This window comes from Pundamilia nyererei, unplaced genomic scaffold (genome assembly GCF_000239375.1).
Source record: "Pundamilia nyererei isolate P.nyererei 1_Seehausen unplaced genomic scaffold, PunNye1.0 scaffold00005, whole genome shotgun sequence".
In the NCBI taxonomy this organism is placed as follows: Eukaryota; Metazoa; Chordata; class Actinopteri; order Cichliformes; family Cichlidae; genus Pundamilia; species Pundamilia nyererei.
In genome coordinates, this window is record NW_005187406.1 from 3,359,028 (window position 1) to 3,379,536 (window position 20,509).

General features: G+C 41.1%; 1 protein-coding gene across 4 annotated transcripts; it reads left to right on the forward strand.

The window, feature by feature from the left end:
• The first annotated feature begins 8,636 nt into the window (after nucleotides 1-8,636).
• l3mbtl2 (L3MBTL histone methyl-lysine binding protein 2) lies at nucleotides 8,637-20,237 on the forward strand. 4 transcript variants are annotated; one of them, XM_013913092.1, is made up of 18 exons: nucleotides 8,637-8,708; nucleotides 9,769-10,187; nucleotides 10,274-10,379; nucleotides 10,461-10,594; nucleotides 13,338-13,413; nucleotides 13,642-13,721; nucleotides 14,045-14,162; nucleotides 15,251-15,385; nucleotides 16,382-16,470; nucleotides 16,607-16,853; nucleotides 17,251-17,318; nucleotides 17,610-17,714; nucleotides 18,264-18,411; nucleotides 18,510-18,592; nucleotides 18,717-18,951; nucleotides 19,474-19,539; nucleotides 19,632-19,766; nucleotides 19,858-20,237. In XM_013913092.1, the coding sequence occupies exons 2-18, from the start codon at nucleotides 9,837-9,839 to the stop codon at nucleotides 20,151-20,153; spliced, it is 2,472 nt and encodes an 823-aa protein (XP_013768546.1). In that variant the 5' UTR covers nucleotides 8,637-8,708; nucleotides 9,769-9,836; the 3' UTR covers nucleotides 20,154-20,237. The 4 variants fall into 4 exon arrangements, with proteins under 4 accessions (XP_013768546.1, XP_005721854.1, XP_013768549.1 ...); XM_005721797.2 differs by lacking the exon at nucleotides 8,637-8,708 and adding an exon at nucleotides 8,728-8,844; XM_013913095.1 differs by lacking the exons at nucleotides 8,637-8,708; nucleotides 19,474-19,539 and adding an exon at nucleotides 8,728-8,844.
• Nucleotides 20,238-20,509: the final 272 nt, after the last annotated feature.

Consider the following 20,509-nt stretch of genomic DNA (forward strand, 5'->3'; position numbering starts at 1 on the left):
TGTTTGTGGCTGTAATGTGACAAAATGTGGGAAAGTTCAAGGGGGCCGAAAACTTTTGCAAGCCACTGTAAAATATCATAATGTAACTTTAGGGTACAACAACTTGTCTCTTGTGAGGAAGCCTCTAACGCAGTCGTGTCAAATTCATTTTAGCCCTCGTGCCACGTGCTGCCAAATTTGAGGTCAAGGGATAATGAGGCAAAGTAATTAAAACTAAGGCTAAAGTACAATTATGTGGGGACACTGAAGCATTACCAAGCTAGCATCCCCAGGTTAGGATTCCCAAGCCGGTCAGTAGATGTAATGTCTCCACCGTGTCCTGAGTTCTCCTTGTGGGCCTCCTCTGAGGACTCCTCCCTGTTCGGCACCTCACCTGGGAGGTATCCAGACAGTATCTTAGTTTGATGCACAAACCACATCAACTTGCTCCTTTTGATTAGGAGGAGTATAGTGTTTATACGCTGAGTCCCTCTTGAATGACTCATCTACCCTATTTCTAAGAAAGAGCACAAACACCATTCAGAGAAAGTTTATTTCTATCTGCAATCTTATTCTTTTGGTCATTACCCAAAAGATAGAAATATAGATTTGCCAGTAAATAGACAGCTTGACTTTCACACTCAGCTCTCTCTTTACTGCAACAGACACATACAACATCTGCAACGCTGCAGATGCTGCACCAATCCATCTGTCAGTGTTCTGCCCCTTTCTTCACTCACTCATGAACAACACTAGTTGGGTCAGAAACTCATTCCCAATCCAAAGTGGGCTTTCCCCCGTTTTCTGGCTGAGAAACATAGCCTAATACTTGGAGGTGATGAGTCTTATCCCAGCCACTTCACACTCTGCTGCAAACTGCCCTTCAGTGTAAGCTGGAGATCATTATTTAATGAAGACAGCAAAACCATATCATCTGAAAAAACCAGAGACCAGATCCCGAGACCAGCAAAAGCAACACCCTCTGCCTATTGTCTACATCTAGAAGTTCTGACCATAAAAGTTATGAACAGAATTGGGGACAAAAGGCAGACAAAGTGCAAAGCAAAGAAAACTTTCACAGCTATTGTGCAGGGACTGGAGCAATGGGACTAATATACCACACTCCTGAAGCACCCTTCATAGGAGCTTCCAAGGGACACAATGGAATTTTTTCTGTAAGTCCACAACAGAGATGTAGACTGGTTGGGCAAAATGTTATGCATCCGGTAATATCCTTTAGGGAATAAAGAGTTGGTCCATACTTACATGAACAGGACAAAAACCACATTGTTTCCTAAATCTAACATTTGACTAATGGGCAGACTCTCCTCTGCAGGGTAGTCTGTGGAGAACCTTCCTCCATGCGAAAGAATAGGCCTTCCCATGGAGGATGAGCTTCTGGCTCCATTTCTTGGAAAAAGGGACCACGACCCCAATTTGCCAATCCAAGGGAAATTTCTATAACTTCTGCATGATTTTCCCTCCGGAGCCCGTAGGGACTCAGGGTGAATTTCACCCACCCGAGTTAAAAAACTCTCTGTTGTGTGGTTAACTACCACAAAGATGGCCGAGTCATCCCCCTCATCCACAGACTCTGCTTCCTCTACAGTAGGTGTGTCAGTGGGATTGAAGAGATCCTCAAAGTTTTCCGTCCAGCACCTAACAAAATCCTTTGTCCTAATCTTTCAGATTGTCACGGCCTGGAGGTTCAGCTGGTCGCTGATCATCTCTCTCTCTCTCTCTCTCTCTCTCTCTCTCTCTCTCTCGCCAGGGCGGAACTCATTATGGGTTCACGCCCTTGGCCCACGCCCTCGGAGGAGGAAACACCTGTGCCTCATCAGTGTGGATGGCATTTAAGCCAGGAAACAACGGCTGTTCTTCGCTGGATCGTTGTGAGAATCGCGTCAGTGAAAGTTGAGCGTCTAGCAAGTGTTTTTCCATGTAGTTGTGTGTTTGGAATCTAATGAGCGTTTCTTTGTGTGCAGACCCTCTGGACTCTTTTCCCTGGTGTTCCCTGAGTGTTCAAGTGGATTCGTGTTTGGATTGTTTGGAGAGAGACGAGAGTGTTCACCTGGATTTCCCCCGGAGCCCTGCCCCTCTCACCTTTTGTAGATAGCACTGCCCCGCACCTTTGTAGATAGCACCGCCCCGCACCTTTGTAGATAGCACCGCCCCGCACCTTTTGTATATACACTCATTGGACATTGTTCATTAATAAATTCTCTTGTGTGCATCAATCCCCGGAGTCCAGCACGTGAGTCCACCTTGTACACCGCGACACAGATTGAGGACTCAAATGCATATTCCAATTGCAGACAGAAATATACAAAGCAAACATTCAATTGCAAGGCTGTTATAAAAGTCCAAAGAATCCAAAGTCCATTTGTGAAGGGAAACTAAACATAATGACAGTATATGAGCACACAGGGAAACATACAGGAACATATACATATGTCACAACAAAGAGTCAAATGAAGCTATACTGTATTACCAAAAGTATTCACTCACCCATGGAAATCATTGAAATAAGGTGTTCCAGTCAATTCCACGTGTAAAAAATGAATAAATAAATAAAATAAAATGAAATAAAATAAAATAAAATAAAATAAAATATCTAGCACCTAGGCACACAGACTGCTTCTATAAATACTTGTGAAAGAATGGGTTGCTCTCAGAAAAGCTCAGTGAATTCCAGTGTGGTACCATGATAGGATGAAACCTTTGCAACAAGTCCAGTCATAAAATTTCCTCACTACTCACTATTCCACAGTTGACTGTTAGTGGTATTATAACAAAGAGTAAGTGATTGGGAATGACAGCAAGTCAGTGGCAAAGTAGTAGGGTTCGTAAAATCACAGAGTGATCACAGGTGGATGCTGAAAAGCCAAGAGCACAGAGGTCCCCAACTTTTTGCAGAGTCAGTCACTACACACCTCCAAATTTCATGTGGCCTTCAGATTAGCACAAGAACAGCCCTTAGAGAGCTTCATGGAATGGGTCTCCATTTCCAAGCAGCTGCATCCAAACCTTACATCACAAAGCACAATGCAAAGCGTTTAATCTGATGGTGTAAAGCATGCTGCCACAGAACTTTAGAGCAGTGGAGACGTGTTTAATGGAGCGACAAATCAAGCTTCTCTGTCTGGCAATCAGATGGACGAGTCTGGGTTTGGTGAATGTCAGGAGAAAGGTACTTGTGGGACTGTACAGTGCCACATCCAAAGCTTGGTGGAGGGGGATTATGGTGTGGGGTTGTTTTTCAGAAACCGGCCTCAGCCCCTTAGTCCCCCTGAAAATTATTGTTAATGCTTCAACACACCAAGTTATTTTGGACAACCATGTGGGAGCATATTTGGGATGGCTCCTTCCTGTCCCAACATCACTGCACACCAGTGCACCAAGAAAGGCCAATAAAGACATGGATGAGCTAGTCTGGTGTGGAATCCTGACTACAACTCGATAGAACAACGTTGGGATGAATTAGAGCATAGACTGCGAGCCAGGCCTTTTGTCGAACATCAGTGTCTGACTTCACAAATGTATGTGCTTTCTGCAAGAATGTTCACAAATTCCCATAAACACACTCTTGTAGAATGTCTTCCCAGAACAGTTGAAGTTATTATAGCTGCAAAGGTTGTGCCAATATCACATTAAATGCCACGGATTAGGAATGGGATGTCACTCAAGTTCATATGCATGTGAAGGCAGACAAGCAAATTCTTTTGGCAATGTAGTGTGTGTATTCAAGCTGGCCAGGCAGGATGACTCTGATTGCACAGAGTGGTGGCGACTAGGTTGAAAGGTTGGGCCGCTACAGTGATAAGGAGAAAGGGAATTAGCAAGGACCATGCTTCCCTTTTGAAGAGCTAGAGGAAGTGGGCTCTGGAAAACATGTGGCAGCCATTGTAGCAAGTGGGTGATCACCTGGTTGCGCAGCAAGCCTACAACCAGCTAGCAGGAAGGACCAAAGTTAAGGAGGAACTAGGAAGGTGTGGTACAACTTTACTGGTGACACTTTTGGTTTTTATGGTTTACATGTCCAGAGGAGTTTCCCTGAAGACCGGCCCATACTCAGGAGTGAGCTATGGCTTAAGATCAATAGTCACCTTTAAGAAGGAAAGAGCCACTTGCTGCTGTCCAAAGGCTTCATTTTGTTGGTTGTGGTATTCAATTATAATCTAAATTGAAGACTCAAATGCAGGCAGAAATAATTACAAAAATTAAAAGTAACAACAACCAACTATGGCAACCAAACAGAACATCAAATAACAAGATTAAAGACTAACAGATAAGTGTTAACAAGGTCCCCTGCCTATCCAGGCCTGCTTAGAATGGTTTGTCAATGAGCTAAGGATGAACAATACACATGAACCAGTCTTTAATATCAGTTGATGAGATTTTTTTTGTTTATAATATGTTTAGAAACAGTAGTTAACATAGGATGGATCTTTAAATCTCTTTGATGAAAACAAAACAAAAACACAGCAGCCTCAGGGAGCAGAAAAGCTCCAGGAAGGTTTGGCTTTGAAACCAAAACCTTCTTCCTGTGAGGCAACTCCTCTAACCACTGCACCATCATGCTGATGCAATAGACTGTCCAATGAAACTTATCATAATGCATTGAAGGCTTTCCAAACAGCTTAAGATAGGCCAGTCCTTAAAATCTAAGAGTAAAATTACAACTTCTTCCCAATTTCTTTTTCAATCGTACTAAGCATAGATAGTTTCATAATGTTATGCCTTGAAGAAATGGTGTAAAGATGTGCTTTGTAAACCTGGAGACTTTATATGGTTTATGCTTTATATATTGCTCAGCTGGTCATCTACTAATTGGAAGGTTGGTGAGTCGATCCCTGGCTGCTCCAGTCTCCAGCCTGCATACTTAGGTACTCTCGGGCAAGATACTGAACCCAAAGGTGCTCTGTGATTCGTTCATCACAGCATGAATGTGTGTGAATGTTTGCTAGAAAGCACTTAGGTCCAAAAAAGTGCTGCAGTGAATGAGGTATGTATAAAGCACTTAGAGTGCTATATAAGGACCAAGCCACTTACCATCTTTTTGTACCTCAAAAAGGTTCACGTAATTATGAAAAAGAATAATATGAACAAGGGTAAAAATTAGTGCATTTATTCCATATTCAGGAAGTAGTTTTACCTTACCTTTAGGGTCCAGTAATGACTAGTTTTTGGTAATTGCACACACTAAGAAAGAAATGCACTTTTACTACACCTGCGAGTTCTCAGAGTGTGGGTAACAGTAAGCCAGATGTTCTGATAGCTGAAATGTTCTTCTGCAATTCCAGAATGTGCCATTTTAAGTTTGTTCGATCAGAATCAGTCATCTTTGTTTCTTTGCTATGTGGCCATGCAAAGAAAAGAAAAGTTCTTTCAAAATATGCAGTATACATATATGATAGGTAAAAAGTAAGAAAAAGCAAGTTACAGAATGTAGTCAGTATGTTCAGCTATTAAAAAATAGTTTAGTTTGAGATCTGTGGTTTGCCTGTTTGCTAAAAAGCCCCCAAAGCAAAACGACAACAACAAAAATCTGATGAATATTCTCCAAGTGTGGTCATTCTATCATTTTTCATATAACTGCAAAACTAGTGGCATCACCATCTGTTACTGTTAGCTATCTTACACATTTAATTACCTAAATTTTGTTTGGGATTAAAAGATTATAATATTGCACGTCGAATATGAAGCAAAACAACAGGCACTACAGTACGGTAAAGTACCAAGTCTTAGCAGCAATTTGAGTACACTTACATTAGTGCACCAAAACGTGATTAGATCTTGTTTAATATTCTGTGGAAAAGTCAATAAAGTCCAAAATTTTCCTGGTACCAAGTATAAACAAATTGTTCATTAGCCCGATCAGGTCACAGGGTCACCAAATTCACTGGTCTTTTTTTAGATGTAGCTTCCAAACCATCCTGTTCCAAAATAAAACTGTCAACACACTGCACGACTTGCATTGTGTCCTTTAAGAAGAATTCCCCAGTGACATGCCGCTCAGCAGATGATACCAACTATAGAAAATATAGTAGCTGTTAAGAAAATTACAGAATGTTGCAGCTTTTAATGATTTCTTTGTTCTTTAACAATAATTAGACAACAAAGTACATTTGATTTCCTTACATACTGATCACAAAGCTCAAGAAAGCTCCCTCAACCTTTTCAGATATTGCTCATACCTCCTTGTGTTTGTTCTTTCTACTAGAAGGTGTGGCATCATTTGTCTAATCCAGAGTGTAACATTTGGTCTTTGTGCATTTAGTCATTTTATTGTGGTTAGACTCTGCAAGACTTACATAGATGTTTGCATTTACCAGTTACAGTGTGTTAATCTGAGGTGTGAATTCACTGTTTGAGTTGCAACACAATTTTCAGTCCACTGCTGCAATGTCCGTTTCTAAATCTTTGCTCCAAGTATTTAATTTTGTTCTTTTCTCAAACAGTCCTTTGTGAAATAGAACATTTTCCCAGCACTCTGTGAAAAATTAAGTGTATCTCATGATTCTCCAGTTTGTAAAGCCACCTTTAGCAGCAATAACATGAAATGCTCGCTTTCTGTATGACTTTGTCAGTTTCTCACATCGTTACAGAATCATTTTTGGCTCACTCTTCTCTCACTTGCTCTGCAACAGTCAGGCTGAAGTCTGGCCTTTGACTCAGTCACTCCAATACTTTGATTCTTGTTGTAGATTTGCTGGAGTGCTTGGGATCGTTGTGATGTTACATGACCCAATTTGAGCCAAGCCAAGCTGGCCGTCACACAGATGGCCTCACGTTTGACTCTAGAATACTTTGGTACACTGAGGAGTTCATGGTTGACTCAGTGATAGTGAGGTGCCCAGGTCCTGGTGGCTGCAAAATAAGCCTAAATCATCACCCACGTTTGACAGCTGTTGTGAGGTGTTTGTGCTGATATGCTGAGATTTTGGTCAAACATGGTTCTGTGCACTATGACCAAATATCTCTATTTTGGTCTTGTCTGTTCCAAAGACATTGTCCCAGGAGTTGTGTGGTTTGGTCAGATGCAACTTTGCAAACCTAACCCTTGCTGCCATGTGTTTTTAGAGAGCAGGCAATCCTTCCAAATAAGGCTTTTTCTAATTGTACTGTGACAAACTTTATAATTTAGCATGCTAAACGAGGCCTGTTGAGGCTCTTGGGATTTTTTGCAGTTTCTCTGTTTTTTTGCTGCGACATCCACTTCTGAGAAGTTGATTAGCAAAACCTAACTGCTACTTATCCTGTTAATTTCTGTATTAGCAGTATCGGTATACTTAGTTTTTCACAGGACTGCATACAATCCTAAGAAAACTTTATTTTTTAACATGACTTTGCTTTAATGTGGTTTAACAAAACTTCTCAGCTGGCAAAATTATAAGTAAATACAAGCAAATTAATTTAAATAATTTTAATTTGAAATTTTAAATATTTCCAAGCCTCACAAAACTTAAATCTAGTGTGTCACTCTTTAATAGTAATATTTGTATTTTAATATATATAAATACAAATATTATTATATAATATATTTTAATATATATTCAAACTGACTTTAATAGAAACTACACATTCTTGGCATTGTCTCAGTTTGCTTCACACTAGTTTCCCTTAATTAAAGGGTGTCACCAGTAAAGGTGCACCGCACGATCCCGCTTCTTCCTCCGTACTTCTTTTTGGGAACCACACATGTGAATACCATCACTTCATCTACTCTTCTTCTCATGAAGACACAGCAGCTACTGCCAAATCACATTCAAATGGTCTAACATCCATTCCTCTGAGTTTTATTTTTCTTATTGATTTAGTTTAGCAGTGATTGCTTTTGGAGCAGTCACCGCGGGGAATGATTCTGAGGGTGCTTCTCCAAAAAGCTGATGATGAGATGTTTCAGCTCTGAGAAACACAGATGGATCTTCCATTCTAAGGTGCTGACAAGCATTTCTCTTTAGTTAGTTAAGCAGTTCTTGCAAAAATATGGCTAAGTACAGTAGACAAAAAATACTTTTTGCTGTCTATCAGCACTACTTAGGAGCAACACAACTCGAAGTCAAGGAATTTCACCAATCAACTTTTAAGCTGTTATGTCCCAGCAATACTAACTCAACACAAAATCAAGACTGACACCAGAGTTTTTTGTTTGTTTGTTTTTCAGAAACACAGGGATTTTTTTTAATCATTACACATTCAAAGCTGAAACTTGCAAGCAGGAGAGCATTACAGCATCCTTCGTGAAGTCTGCCTTTATCCACACCTTGTCAGGTGATGCCAATAACTAGCAATTAAGCCCGGGCAACGCCCAAAGTCTACACTGCCACTGCAAAGCCATTAGGAGTTGCAGGGGAGCATAACAAATCTCGCATGTTAAGAGACAACAAAAATGACTGCCTCGTAGAGATACTGCCATTTGTTGTCAGTGCTGAGCCCAGCAGCGGTTGCTTTAAGTAATCTAAATTACAAAACATATTTTACTTAATATTTGTTTGTATATTTTGCCTCATTATTGGTTATGTTTATTTATTTTTCTACACTGTGCAAAGGCCTAAGATTAATAATAATTGAATAGCAAGGTGTCCGCAAACTTCTTTTTCATAGACCGACAGAAGGCTATTTTTACAAACACCTGAATGCCTGTAAAATGACTTATTTGTGACTAGGAGAGCGACTTTTTTCCAATTGTCGTAAAAACATCAACTCCCAGAATTCCTTGCACACGCGTAAGTAGATGACGCTAAATGTGAGCGACCACATTACAGTACTGGGCAGCTATGAAGATACATTAACATTTGATACCCAAATCAGTTTGTACACCTAAGAGACATTTTACTGAGTGCCAGCAGTCACTAACCTCCTGTAAGTACACGTTTGAAGTCATGACGAGCAAAGTGCAGCTTCATAACTGCACACAAGTACTTTTAGCATTGTTATCACTTAGCTTTGGTGTACAGTAGTTACATTGTTTACGCTTAGACTCAACTTATGAAGCAGTCAGCTGTAACTGTGCTTTAACGGCGATATTAGAAATAATAATAACGATGACGAAAGGGCCGCCTTTTCAAGACAAACTTCTGTTTGTCATGTTTCACTGTCTTGTGTTTGTTAAACATTATGTCGACATTACAGATAAAATAAAGTGCGAAGCTTCCTGTCATTTTAATGTAGGTTTTTCAATGTAGAGAATATTATAATGAGGCAAATAGAGCCAATACACACTCTCCGGCCACTTTGTTAGGTACACCTTGCTAGTAGTGGGTTGGACCCTCTTTTGCCTTCAGAAGTGCCTTTATTCTTCATAATGCTGGAAACATTTATCAGAGATTTTGGTCCATATTGACATGATGGCGCCACAGTTACTGCAGGTTTGTGATTACGGAAGCCATTTGAGTACAGTGAACCCATTGTCATGTTCAAGAAACCAGTTTAAGGTGATTTGAGTTTTGTGACATGGTTTGTAATCCTGCTGGAAGCAGTGACCAAAGGATGTGTACACTTTGTTCAGTGGGGTGGAAATGGTCAGCAGCAATATTTAGGTAGGTTGTGCCATCTTAGCGATGGTCAGCATACCTTGGTTGCAAAATTCCCAGGTTATAGCACTCTGGGAATTTTTCTTTGACCCCTGGGGTCAGAGAAGAATTTTTACCTAGAGAACTGCTGCTCACTGGATATTTCGTCTTGTTTGGACCATTCTCGTAAACCCTAGAGATGGTTGTGTGTGAAAATTAGAAAACCAACTTCCGGTTGGAAGATACAATTATTTCTTTTCTTTGCACAACTCAGAGAACAAAACAGCACAACTGAGAAGAAGAAAGGATCCATGAAAGGCGCTCATGGTGTAAGCTCCGAGGATGCCTTACCACTGCGTGGCTTATGGATGTGGAAAAACTACCGAAGAAGGCGTAACCCTGTTTAAATTCCCCAAGGACCCTGAAGAGTTTCGGAAATGGGAGAAGCAGGTCCAGCGCACCCGCATGCAGTGGGTTGCCACACCCAATTCTTACCTTTGCAATGAGCATTTTGGCAAGGAGTACTTTGAACCCAGACTGGCAGCGGGGCCTCTGAAGCTGAGGCCGGGAGCTGCTCCTACAGTGTTTGTCCGTCCGCACTGTCCTTCCTGCAATGGCGCGGGCTGCGGTAGCTGCCTGCCTTCTATCCAACACAGGACCATTTCAGCTGAACCAAGAGAGCAAACCATTAGTGTGAGTAGCAATTATTTTGGACTGTTGGGGGGGGGGGCTTACACCTACTGTTTACAGGTGGGACGTTTGTTTTTTTTCCTTCATAGGCTGGACACAATGAAATGGCACCCAAAGAGCATGAGGATGCTAATGAAAGAGGTAAAGAACGACATCTAACAGGAGGAGGGTTAAAGGTGCTGAACGAGCGACCAGGTGAGGTGCACCTGCACTGTTAATAATGTTCATAATGTTTTACATTAAGCAAAAACTTTTTTGATTGCTTTTTTTTCACAGTGGTTTGTGAGATGTGTGGAACAACCGGGAATATCAACAACTTCTATTCAAAGACTAAGCGCTTCTGCAGTACATCCTGCTCTCGTTCTTATTCATCAAACTCTAAGAAGTCATCCATTCTAGCACGTCTGCAGGTCAGAAAGAGTTTGACTTTTTTCTAATCTATTTATTTATGTATTTTTGAACACTGGGGACCACCAGAGGGGCAGTTTGAATTAGCTGCCTTGCCTTATTCAATAATCCATTTTGGGAGTTTGACACAGTCAGTGTCACCGGATTGGGCAAAGAGATGTACTAGTTTTTCCATTCGTGAGTGTGTTGCTCAGCAGCTTGGACAGGTGTGGGGTTGCTTTAATTTGTTTCAAAAACAAACAAAGAATTATCTAAAGTCCTGTAGTGAATCCATGAACGGCTTCAGCACGCTACTTTCAATGTTACAAATCTATGAATTATTGAAAATTACTGAAATCAATTGCAAAAAATTCACTCATTTTAAAAGCTGAAAGTATGAAATGTTTATTTTTTTATTTGGGATTTTGGCTCTGCGTCTATAGTGGGGGAAATAGTTATCTGATCCCCTGCTGAATTTCCAAAGAAATGAATGGTCACACCATCCCCGCAGTCAATCACTGAAGAGGATTTGTTGTGCTTTGGGCCTGGTTTTCTGCAAGGAATACAGGGCGACTTCACTGCATTGAGTCAGCAATGGATGGGGGCATGTACCGTAAGGTCTTGGATGTGAACCTCCTTCTTTCAGACAGAACACTGAAGATGGGTTTGCCAGCATGACAGTGACCCAAAACCCCGGCAACAAAGGAGTGGCTAAAGAAGAAGCACATTAAGGCCATGGAGTTCCCTAGCGAGTCTTCAGACCTCGGCCCTGTGAAAATCTGTGAAGGGAGCTGAAGCTTAGAATTACCAAGCAGCAGCCAAGAAACCTAAAGGATTAAGAGAGTTTCTATAAAGAGGAGTGGTCCAACATCTCTCCTGGGATGTGTCCAAGCCTGATGACCCACTTCAAGAAACATCTTACCACTATACCTGCCAAAAAGGGTTTCTTCACCAAATAATAATTTATTTTATTTTACACGTTGCATATCAGAAAATCCTAATTATAAAAGGTAAACCATGAATAAAGCAGTCAGCTTAAGGTACAGTGTATTTTTCAGAAGCGTAGTAGGGCTGTTTTGCATCTATTTTCTCAACCCTTTATCCAGTTCAGAGTCACAGGGGGATTGAACCTATCCCAGGTGGCATGGGGTGAGTGGCAGGGTTATACCCTGGACAGGTCACCTTTTTATCACAGGTCCAACACAGCAATATAGACAACCATTCATGCCTACGGCTAATTTGGAATTACCAGTCAACCTAATGTGTGTGTCTTTGACTGTCAGAGTGCTTGAAGAGCCCAGCGAGGACATGGAAACCTCACAGAAAGGTGGATTTGAACCCAGGACCTTCCTGCTGTGAGCCGCCAGTGCTGACCACGGTAGCACTATGGAAGCTAACTGAAACTAAAGTGAAAAACAAAAACTCAAAGCGAAATAAAAACCATTCAGAAATATCTTGTACATCTTTACAGACCTGAGTAGATGCCTGCAAAGTATTAAATGTAATTTTAAGACATTTTTCAGCAAATTTATTTCACCATAGTTAGTAATATTGAACACAAGGTGGCAGTATTTGCAAAAAAGGCTGTTTACCTGTGAGCGCTGCAGAAAAATAACAAGTAGAAGAAGAAGAAGACCGCGCTGGACTTAAATACCTCTGCGGGGACGTGTGAGCCTGTGTCCTGGCCTTAGGTCGTCTTTCCTAACTCGGTACAGACCTCTCTGTTTCCTAAAAACTGAAATGGTTCACAAGTGTTGCGTCGAGACCTGCTTAACCATAAAAAGGCCAAACATCGTCTTTCATCGGTTTCCACTTAGCGACCAGGAGAAGCTGAGACAATGGCTCTTTACCCTGAACATGGACCCAAGGACCCCCCGTTACGTCCTCGGCAAACTCTTCGTGTGCCAGAAGCATTTTCAGCCGGACGACTACTACGACGTGCAGAACCTACCGAGCCGCCGGGGCCGGCTTCTCAAACCCACCGCCGTCCCCGCGCAGTTCACTCATGCCCACTATTCAGAGGAAGACCCTACGAATATATGGCTGCAGAGACAGGTGAGGCAGGACATTTGTACTGAAACCCCACATGCCAGGGCTCTCAGCCCAGGCTTAAGGCCTTCGTTTCCGGACGTTGTTTTTCTTCTCTTGGCTCTGCATAAGAAGATGCCACACCCACATATCGTTCAAACCTTCTGTTTGTAAGGGGCAACCAATCAGAGAAAAGTGGCTTTAAAGCAGTTGTTGTTGTTAAGAAGAGAGGTTGTTTTGTTTTTTGTAGACAATGAATGTGCAAAGGCCCTAGAATAAGATAAATAAGGAATTCTTTAATTACCACTCTAGTGATGCCAAAGAATAAAAAATACAGAACTGGAAATGACCATTATGTCCCATTCAATGTGGTTTGACCTACCAAAAGCTGCTGCATAGCCTTGTCTTCACTTTCATACTGACGAAGAGAAGGGTACCTGGAGAGCAGATCCTCTGTAAAGGCCTGTACGAAGTTTTGAGTTACAAAGGGTGATCTCAATATTCATTGGAATTCATGATCCATCCTTGTCCAAACCTCATGAAATTAATCTTTGCATAGTTTTGCTGACAGACAGCACCTCTGCGTGCCATTAGAGGCATAGCGCAGGCAGAGTGTTTTTTTTTGTTTTTTTTTTAATCTGATTGTGACTTATACCATGCTCTCTCACGGTTTATGCCAACTGTATGGATATAAGAGGCGCTGAGAAATATTTCTTTTCCCCCTCTTTGCTTCTTTAGGGAAAGCCCCCAACGAAAAAAGCTACTGTGCTGAATAAAGTGAACAAAGCTCCTCCAGCAGCCACCGGAGTTGATGGTAAAGTCACCGAGCACGCTTGTTTGCATGAAATTATTATTATTATTATTTTTTAACACAACCTGTTTAACCTGCTGCAATCGGCACATTTCATGTGATTTCCAATTTGGTGCCAATGAACCGACACAAGATGCAATATTGGCGACCACCTTCTGTTTACGAGGGGCAGCCAGTCAGAAAAAGGTGGCTTAAAGATAATTATTTTCTGTGTCTCCTTCCATTACGTAGCTGCTGTTGCTTCTTTCGACTGGACCGCATACTTGGAGAGAGAAACGTCTCTGGCTGCATCTGTCTCCTGCTTCAGACACGTGAGTCTGTTCTGCAGTTCTTACAAAGACTTACAGCTAAGAAATGTATACATATTATTGTAATAGCGACATGTTGTTCTTAACCTTTGTGGAAACCTCGTTCTACCATCAATGTTAACAGTTAAGGGAACTGACTTAATAATCAAATAAAGGGAAACTCAAATGGCTTATTAGGATTATATTGCTGTTTTCGTGCCGTCATCAGCAGAAGAAAACAATAGAAAATTGAGTTTCTCTTGAAAATGCTGGAAAATAAGATGGGAGTACATAAAATGCTTCACACAGATGATCCATAAGGAATTTTCTGGCTTCACCCCCTACAGGCTCCCCTTTGTGCCCAGTGGGATGACATCACCGTGGGGATGAAAGTGGAGGTGCTGAACACGAATGCCATCCTCCCCAGTAAAGTCTACTGGATTGCTACAGTTATCCAGATTGCAGGTATGTGCATCTTTCTGCCAACAGTTAACAGCCCAATGAACCACAAATCATTTTTATATATTAATGTTACATTTAGTTTCTTATTTTTCATTAGTGAATTTTATTTGGCTCTTGGCTTGACCCAAATCTTAATGCCTCTTGCAAAGCTTAAAACTTGGTTTGCTGTACTTCTCATGGTGCTGAATATAAAGTGCAGCATATTCATAACCAGAAGAAATTGTGCTATGAGACTGGAGACGATATCTGGAGCACTTAAAAATCTTAAAAAGAAATCTTTTGGTAGATTTTTGTAATACCAAATGTTGCACTGACCCCCCGAGAGATCATCATCTTCTTTACAGCAGTAAATGTGTGAACCGCTTATGTTGTTGCACTCATATAGCGCACATTTCAGGTTTAATGCTGTGATAGCAGCTTTCCTTTTTGCTCAGATGACTGAATCTATAATTTAAATCACTGTAGCATTTGTTCGGTGCTCTGTGCCAATCAGAATTGATCGTAAATGAACCCTTAATGTTATGAAATTTTGTGCAAGCTAAGAGAAGACGTGATGAACCAGGCTTTGTTGAGGCATGTTGGGGTAAAGCTGCCAAACAAATCAGACTAGTGAATCTATTCATGCAGATTTTAAGTCTCAGTGACCATTGAAGTTTAGTTTTGTCTACAGATTTGTACCAAAGACCGGGAATAAATTGGTATCAATATGGTTTGCACCAGAGTGAAAAGTGCCTCAACAAATGGTGTTTCTATCTGTATTTGTCTAACATAGCTGTTCTCCTCTGATGAAACAGCCGGTGTCTGCAGAAAACATCTGACACTGGTGCGTCAGATGCATCCAAATGTGATATGCTATTTGTAAAAGTTGCATTAACAGGCTAAGTTGGGTCAGTTATTACTGCCAATTAGTTTGATCTTGGCGTGAGCTCGATTCTGTTTGGTTGTTCACTCATCTGTCTCATGAACTCATCCAGGTTAGCAGTTAGAATTTTTTGCCTGGAACAGTTCAGGATGTTAACTTCCACACAGTGAAATATATTTTGGTAAAGTAGCAACATTGGCAGGTAACTCTCGTCCTTTCTTGTCTGCAGGATACAAAGCCCTGTTGAGATACGAGGGCTTTGAGCATGACAGCAGCCGTGATTTCTGGTGCAGCCTCGTTTCAGGAGAGCTCAACCCGATCGGATGGTGCGCAATGACCAGCAAGCTGCTGGTACCCCCACAAGGTTAGGATTCACATTCAGTTTGCTTTTAAAAATGGCGCCTATGCTCTGGTTGGTCCTAAATCAACTGCTTCATCCAGTATTGGTTGACCTTGGTGAAGGTGTTTTTGTTTATTCTTTAAATCCTCAAAAGAATAAGAGCAGGTGAGCGAGTTATCTGAAGTGATAATGTGAACTAGTGGTCGTTGACCAGACAAATGAATGCTGATCATCAGCTCTGTGATTAGAGAATATATGAATGACTCTAACAGACAAGAGCTTCTGTCTGAGTATTTTCACTGGTTCGATTTGCAGTCTTTGTAATGCACTTTTCTACCAGCAGATCAAAAGATAAATAAAATATAAAGTACAGATAAAATGGAAGAAAGACATGTTGCCTGTAGCTTAACAGACGTTAAAAGACAGAGAAATGTAAATGGAGGATGATATAAAACTTAGTAGAGGTAAAAGAGCAGCAGAAAACATCCTAAAAATCTAAACTAATAAAAAGTGACAAATGTGTCATTTTCTGTTGTTAACAACTAGAAATTGATCTTATCTTTTATACGGTTTCAGGTTAAATGTGTTGTTTGTATGTCATACTTTTATATTTTTTATTTATACAGGTAGTCCCAATGTCACGTTTACAAAAGGGACCTGTTTCTGACAAACATATTAAAATTACAACAATAAAAAACAGTAAAATAGCAATAAAATAACAAAAATAAAGATTCTTTAATGTGTACACAGTCATAGGAAAAAGTTCCCAGTGATGATTTCACAAGGTCATTTGTACTCTTTTAAAGTCTGCAAGTGAAATTAATTGAGAGAGCTATAAGTCCTGTGAGATGGAGCAGAAAAGGAGAATGCCTCTCCACGTTTCATCACTGAAATTCTGTGTAATGAAGTCCTGAGACCACACACTATGACTAAAATGTTTATGTAACATGTAATATGAAAAATAAGAGGGGAATAAACCACAAAGAGATTTTTCTTGTTTGATGATTTGCGTGTCTGTAGATCTGAAGCAGGACATCCCAGACTGGAAGGAGTATCTGATGAAGAGGTTGGTGGGGGCCCAAACTCTGCCTGTTGAGTTCTACCTGAAGGTACTGCCTGATGTTATGAATTGCCCTGTATGTCATAAAGAGTGTAATGGATTAAATGAAATAGAAGTCACTGAATTAAGCACATAATCAGCAACTTTCTGTCACTCTGCCACCCTCCCGCTTTTCTTTGTTCCAGCTTGCAGAAAGCATGAAGAACTCTTTCAGGACGGGCATGCGCGTGGAGGTGGTGGACTCCAAATACGTGAGCCGGACACGCGTGGCCATCGTGGACTCCAACATCGGTGGCCGTGTACGCCTGGTGTACGCGGACCAAAGTGACACCCCTGAGAACATCATCTCAGACTTCTGGTGTCACATATGGAGTCCCCTCCTGCATCCGATAGGCTGGTCCAAAAAAGTGGGTCATGACATCAAAGCGCCTGGTAAGTATGAAAACGGGTTCTCCACTGGAGCTGAAGATGTGTGGTACAGAACAAAAACTTGCAAAAGGGAATTAACTTTGATGTAGGAAACCAAGCAGTCAGCAGTAAAAACAGGATTAATCAACTTTAAGGGGAAAGAAATATTTGGAGACACACTCGGACTTTAGAAAAGGATACTGGACCTCAGCGTAACACTGGCAGTGTGGATCATTTTATTTGTAATCACAGTGAAAGTTTTTATGACATGAAACTGCACAGATGTTGAACTAAATACATGATTTTAAAGATTTCTGTTTTCTGAAATGTAACATGTACTGTGCTGGTGATAGAAGATTACTTTGCTTTTTCCTCTTAGATTTGTTGTAGATTAAAATATGAAACCTTCTTATTTTTATAGCAAACAATCTGGAGTCTTCCAGTGGTCTGAGGGGCAATTCTGACAGTACGTTCATGCTCTTTAAAAAGGTAAAGAAGTATATGAACACTGACGTAAGTCATAGTCGAGTGTACTATAAGGTTAGCAGTAAATCTGCACTTGATTGTGGTGTAGTTTAGAAAATCATAGGATTCATTAAATGTATTTATTTTTTATTTCTCCATGTTTTACCCCCAAAGTCCAAAAGCTGCAGATTGTTTGAGTCAGAACTCAAAAATAGCTGAAGTAATCATCGTCGTTACTAAGCTTATGCTCATTTCAGTTCAAGTTTAAGCTTTACCTCTTCACTGTTTCACATGAATGTAATGTATTGTCCTCAGCCGAGGTTCACCTACATGGAGGGAACTTTCTTTGAAGAAGGAATGAAGCTGGAGGCCATTGACCCGCTCAACTTGGGAAGTATCTGTGTGGCCACAGTACACAAGGTGAGCTAGCTGTTGTTGACTTTATGTGTGTTTGTGATTCATCATCTGTCACCTAGGTTTGGTGTTTCCCAGAGATTTAGATGCCCTTGTAACTGTAACAGCTCATAAATGAGCTAATGGCAGGGGTATCTTCTGTAAACTCAGCAGTATAATCAGCTGCTTCTTTAGTGGGTCTCTCATCATGTGGATTAACTCCTTCATACGTGCACTGTGTTTATACAGCGCTTTGCATTTAATTATTAATCTTGCTTTCTTCCACAGCGTGTCTTCTTTCCTGATAGTTGGGGTTTTCTCTGTATTATTTTAGGGTCTTTACCATAAAATAGAAAGCGCCTTGATAGAGGACTGTTTGAATTGATTTCATCTTGTTCTGCAGCTGGTACTTCTTGCTGAAGCCTTGTTGTGCTCAGCATAGCATTACAAAAGCCAGTTCTCCACCCGCTGCAGGTTCTTGTTGGTGTGTTCCTCCACCTAACAGGTGGATTGTAGAGATTGTATCTCTACCGCTGGTTTTCCTCTCTCTGACTCTACTCCTCTTTTTTCCCCCAGGTGCTGTTTGATGGGTACCTGATGGTGGGCATTGATGGCACCATATCAAACAATGGCTCAGACTGGTTTTGTTACCATGCTTCCTCTCACGCCATTCTTCCAATTAACTTCTGTAAAAAGAACAATATCCCTCTCACTGTACCCCCAGGTATGTTTTTTCTGTTTCTTAGTTTGCAGGTTAACTTGTCTGCTGGTGCTGAAATGCTTCACCATATATTTCCTGTCGCTTTATGCATTTCCTGGCAGGTTACGATGCTCAGACCTTCACCTGGGAAAAGTACCTGGAGGAGACCAAAGCAAAAGCTGCGCCCGTGAGACTGTTCAATGCTGTAAGATGTTGTAGGATGACCTTGCTATCACGTGTTTTATAAGTTGAATTAATAGGACAGGATGGCTTCTTTTCAAATGTATCTATTGATGTAAAAACACTAATAAATATGACACTTCTTTCAGGACTACCCAGGTCACGGCTTCTCCCCCAACATGAAGCTGGAGGCCGTGGACCTGATGGAGCCACGGCTCCTGTGCGTCGCCACCGTGAAGCGCTGTGTCGGCCGCCTTCTCCTCATCCACTTTGACGGCTGGGAGGATGAGTTTGACCAGTGGGTTGACCACCAGTCTCCAGACATCTACCCAGTTGGCTGGTGTGAGCTCATGGGCTACCAGCTCCAGTCACCTCCTGGAGTCGGTAACTACAGCGGACTGTAAAACTGTTTTGAAACAACATGTTGAGCACTGAAGTGATGTGGGTTAATGCAGGAGTACCGAGGCGTTCTGATTAAAGGGGATTAATGGCCAAGGTTTCAATAGATAAGGTCAGAGTATGAGGTAATCCCCATGAGCCAAAAGCTTGGCTTGAGACGCCTCTAAATGCTGCATTTCAGTTTTTTTCTCATCTTGGATCTGTGTGATGTCACACAGAAAGCACATATCCTCGACACATCTGCGCCAAAGCTATTTTGGGCTATGAATAACGCTAACTCCTCTAGTGGTGTACAACAACAATAGTCTGAAAATCTGGAAATTAGCGTAAAAGGCGCTCTTTAAGCGCATTTACACTTCAATTTTGATTATAAATACAGCAACAGTTCACTACACTCACTAAGCTCCAGCCTTAAACTGTCACAGACAGAAGTGACCGGTTGATGAGTGATGCATAGATGTTTCTGAGTGTGAAACAAAGTGACTGGTGTTTCATTCTGTTTTCTAGCTGACTTAATTGAAAAGCAGCTGGTGCGGAACAAGAAATGCCGGCGCTTTTCTTTCGGGAGAAAGAGTAGGTTTTATTCAGAAAAGTATATGTAGTCTTGTATCGGTAATGTCTTACTTGACACAGGAGAATGATCTCCTTTTCTTTGCTTTTTGTAGAAAAGAAGCACACAAAAAAGAGGCTTTCTCAGGACCAAGCTCAAGACGGTGCTGATCAACACACCGAAAGTCCTCAAAGCACTCCTCCAAAAGTGCCACTCATCCAGCCCAAGACTGAGCCAGAGGAGCAGGAGAGTAAGAGACAATTCTCAAATGAGTCACTTTTTCCTCATTTGCATGCTAGTTGCCCATTTTGGTAAATTTGCTGACTTACTTGTCTTAATAGTCGTTGCAGTCAAGGTGAAAGTGGAGGAAATGGAAACGGAGACCCCCATTAGGCCACCGGACAACTTTCAGCAAGACTCTGTGTGCATAATCAAACAAGAAGAGGGAGGACAAAGCAGCTTGGATAATGTAGAACAGGAGAAGACGGAGCAAAGTAAAACTAAAGACTTGGCCGAAGACAATGCATCACTTGAAGACCGGTGTACCGGTGATAGCAACACTGATCAGAGTGAAAATGAAAGAATGGACAAAGAGGAGTTGAGCCAAGAAGACGACAGTACCATGGATGAATCCTAGAGAATAAAAGAACCAATATAGCTGAATCACTCCAATGAAAAAAGAATTAAACAAATAAATAAAAAGACTTTATCAAAAAGATTTTGACTCTGAAAGTCTTCCTGGGTTGTAATGAAGTTTGTTTTTAATGTTTTATATCCAGATAGATCCTTTTGTAAATATACAGTCAATTGCAGTATTTTTATAAACATATTACCTAAATGTGATTTGATGATTTTCAACTTTGAGTATGTTGTGAGCCTACAGTGAAGGTTAACTACCCTCAACTGCAGGCTCGGTAAAGCAATGCTTTATTCTTTTTTTCTTATTTTCCATCATACATGTACTATTAAATATAAAAGGCCAAAACAACAATC

Excerpts from the sequence above, each read along its gene's own strand:
- l3mbtl2 (XM_013913092.1), top strand. The coding sequence starts at position 9,837 with ATGCCTTACCACTGCGTGGCTTATGGATGTGGAAAAACTACCGAAGAA. Across the intron at positions 10,188-10,273 it reads CAAGAGAGCAAACCATTAGT|GCTGGACACAATGAAATGGC; the intron begins GTGAGTAGCAAT and ends TTTCCTTCATAG. Across the intron at positions 14,163-15,250 it reads TACAGTTATCCAGATTGCAG|GATACAAAGCCCTGTTGAGA; the intron begins GTATGTGCATCT and ends TCTTGTCTGCAG.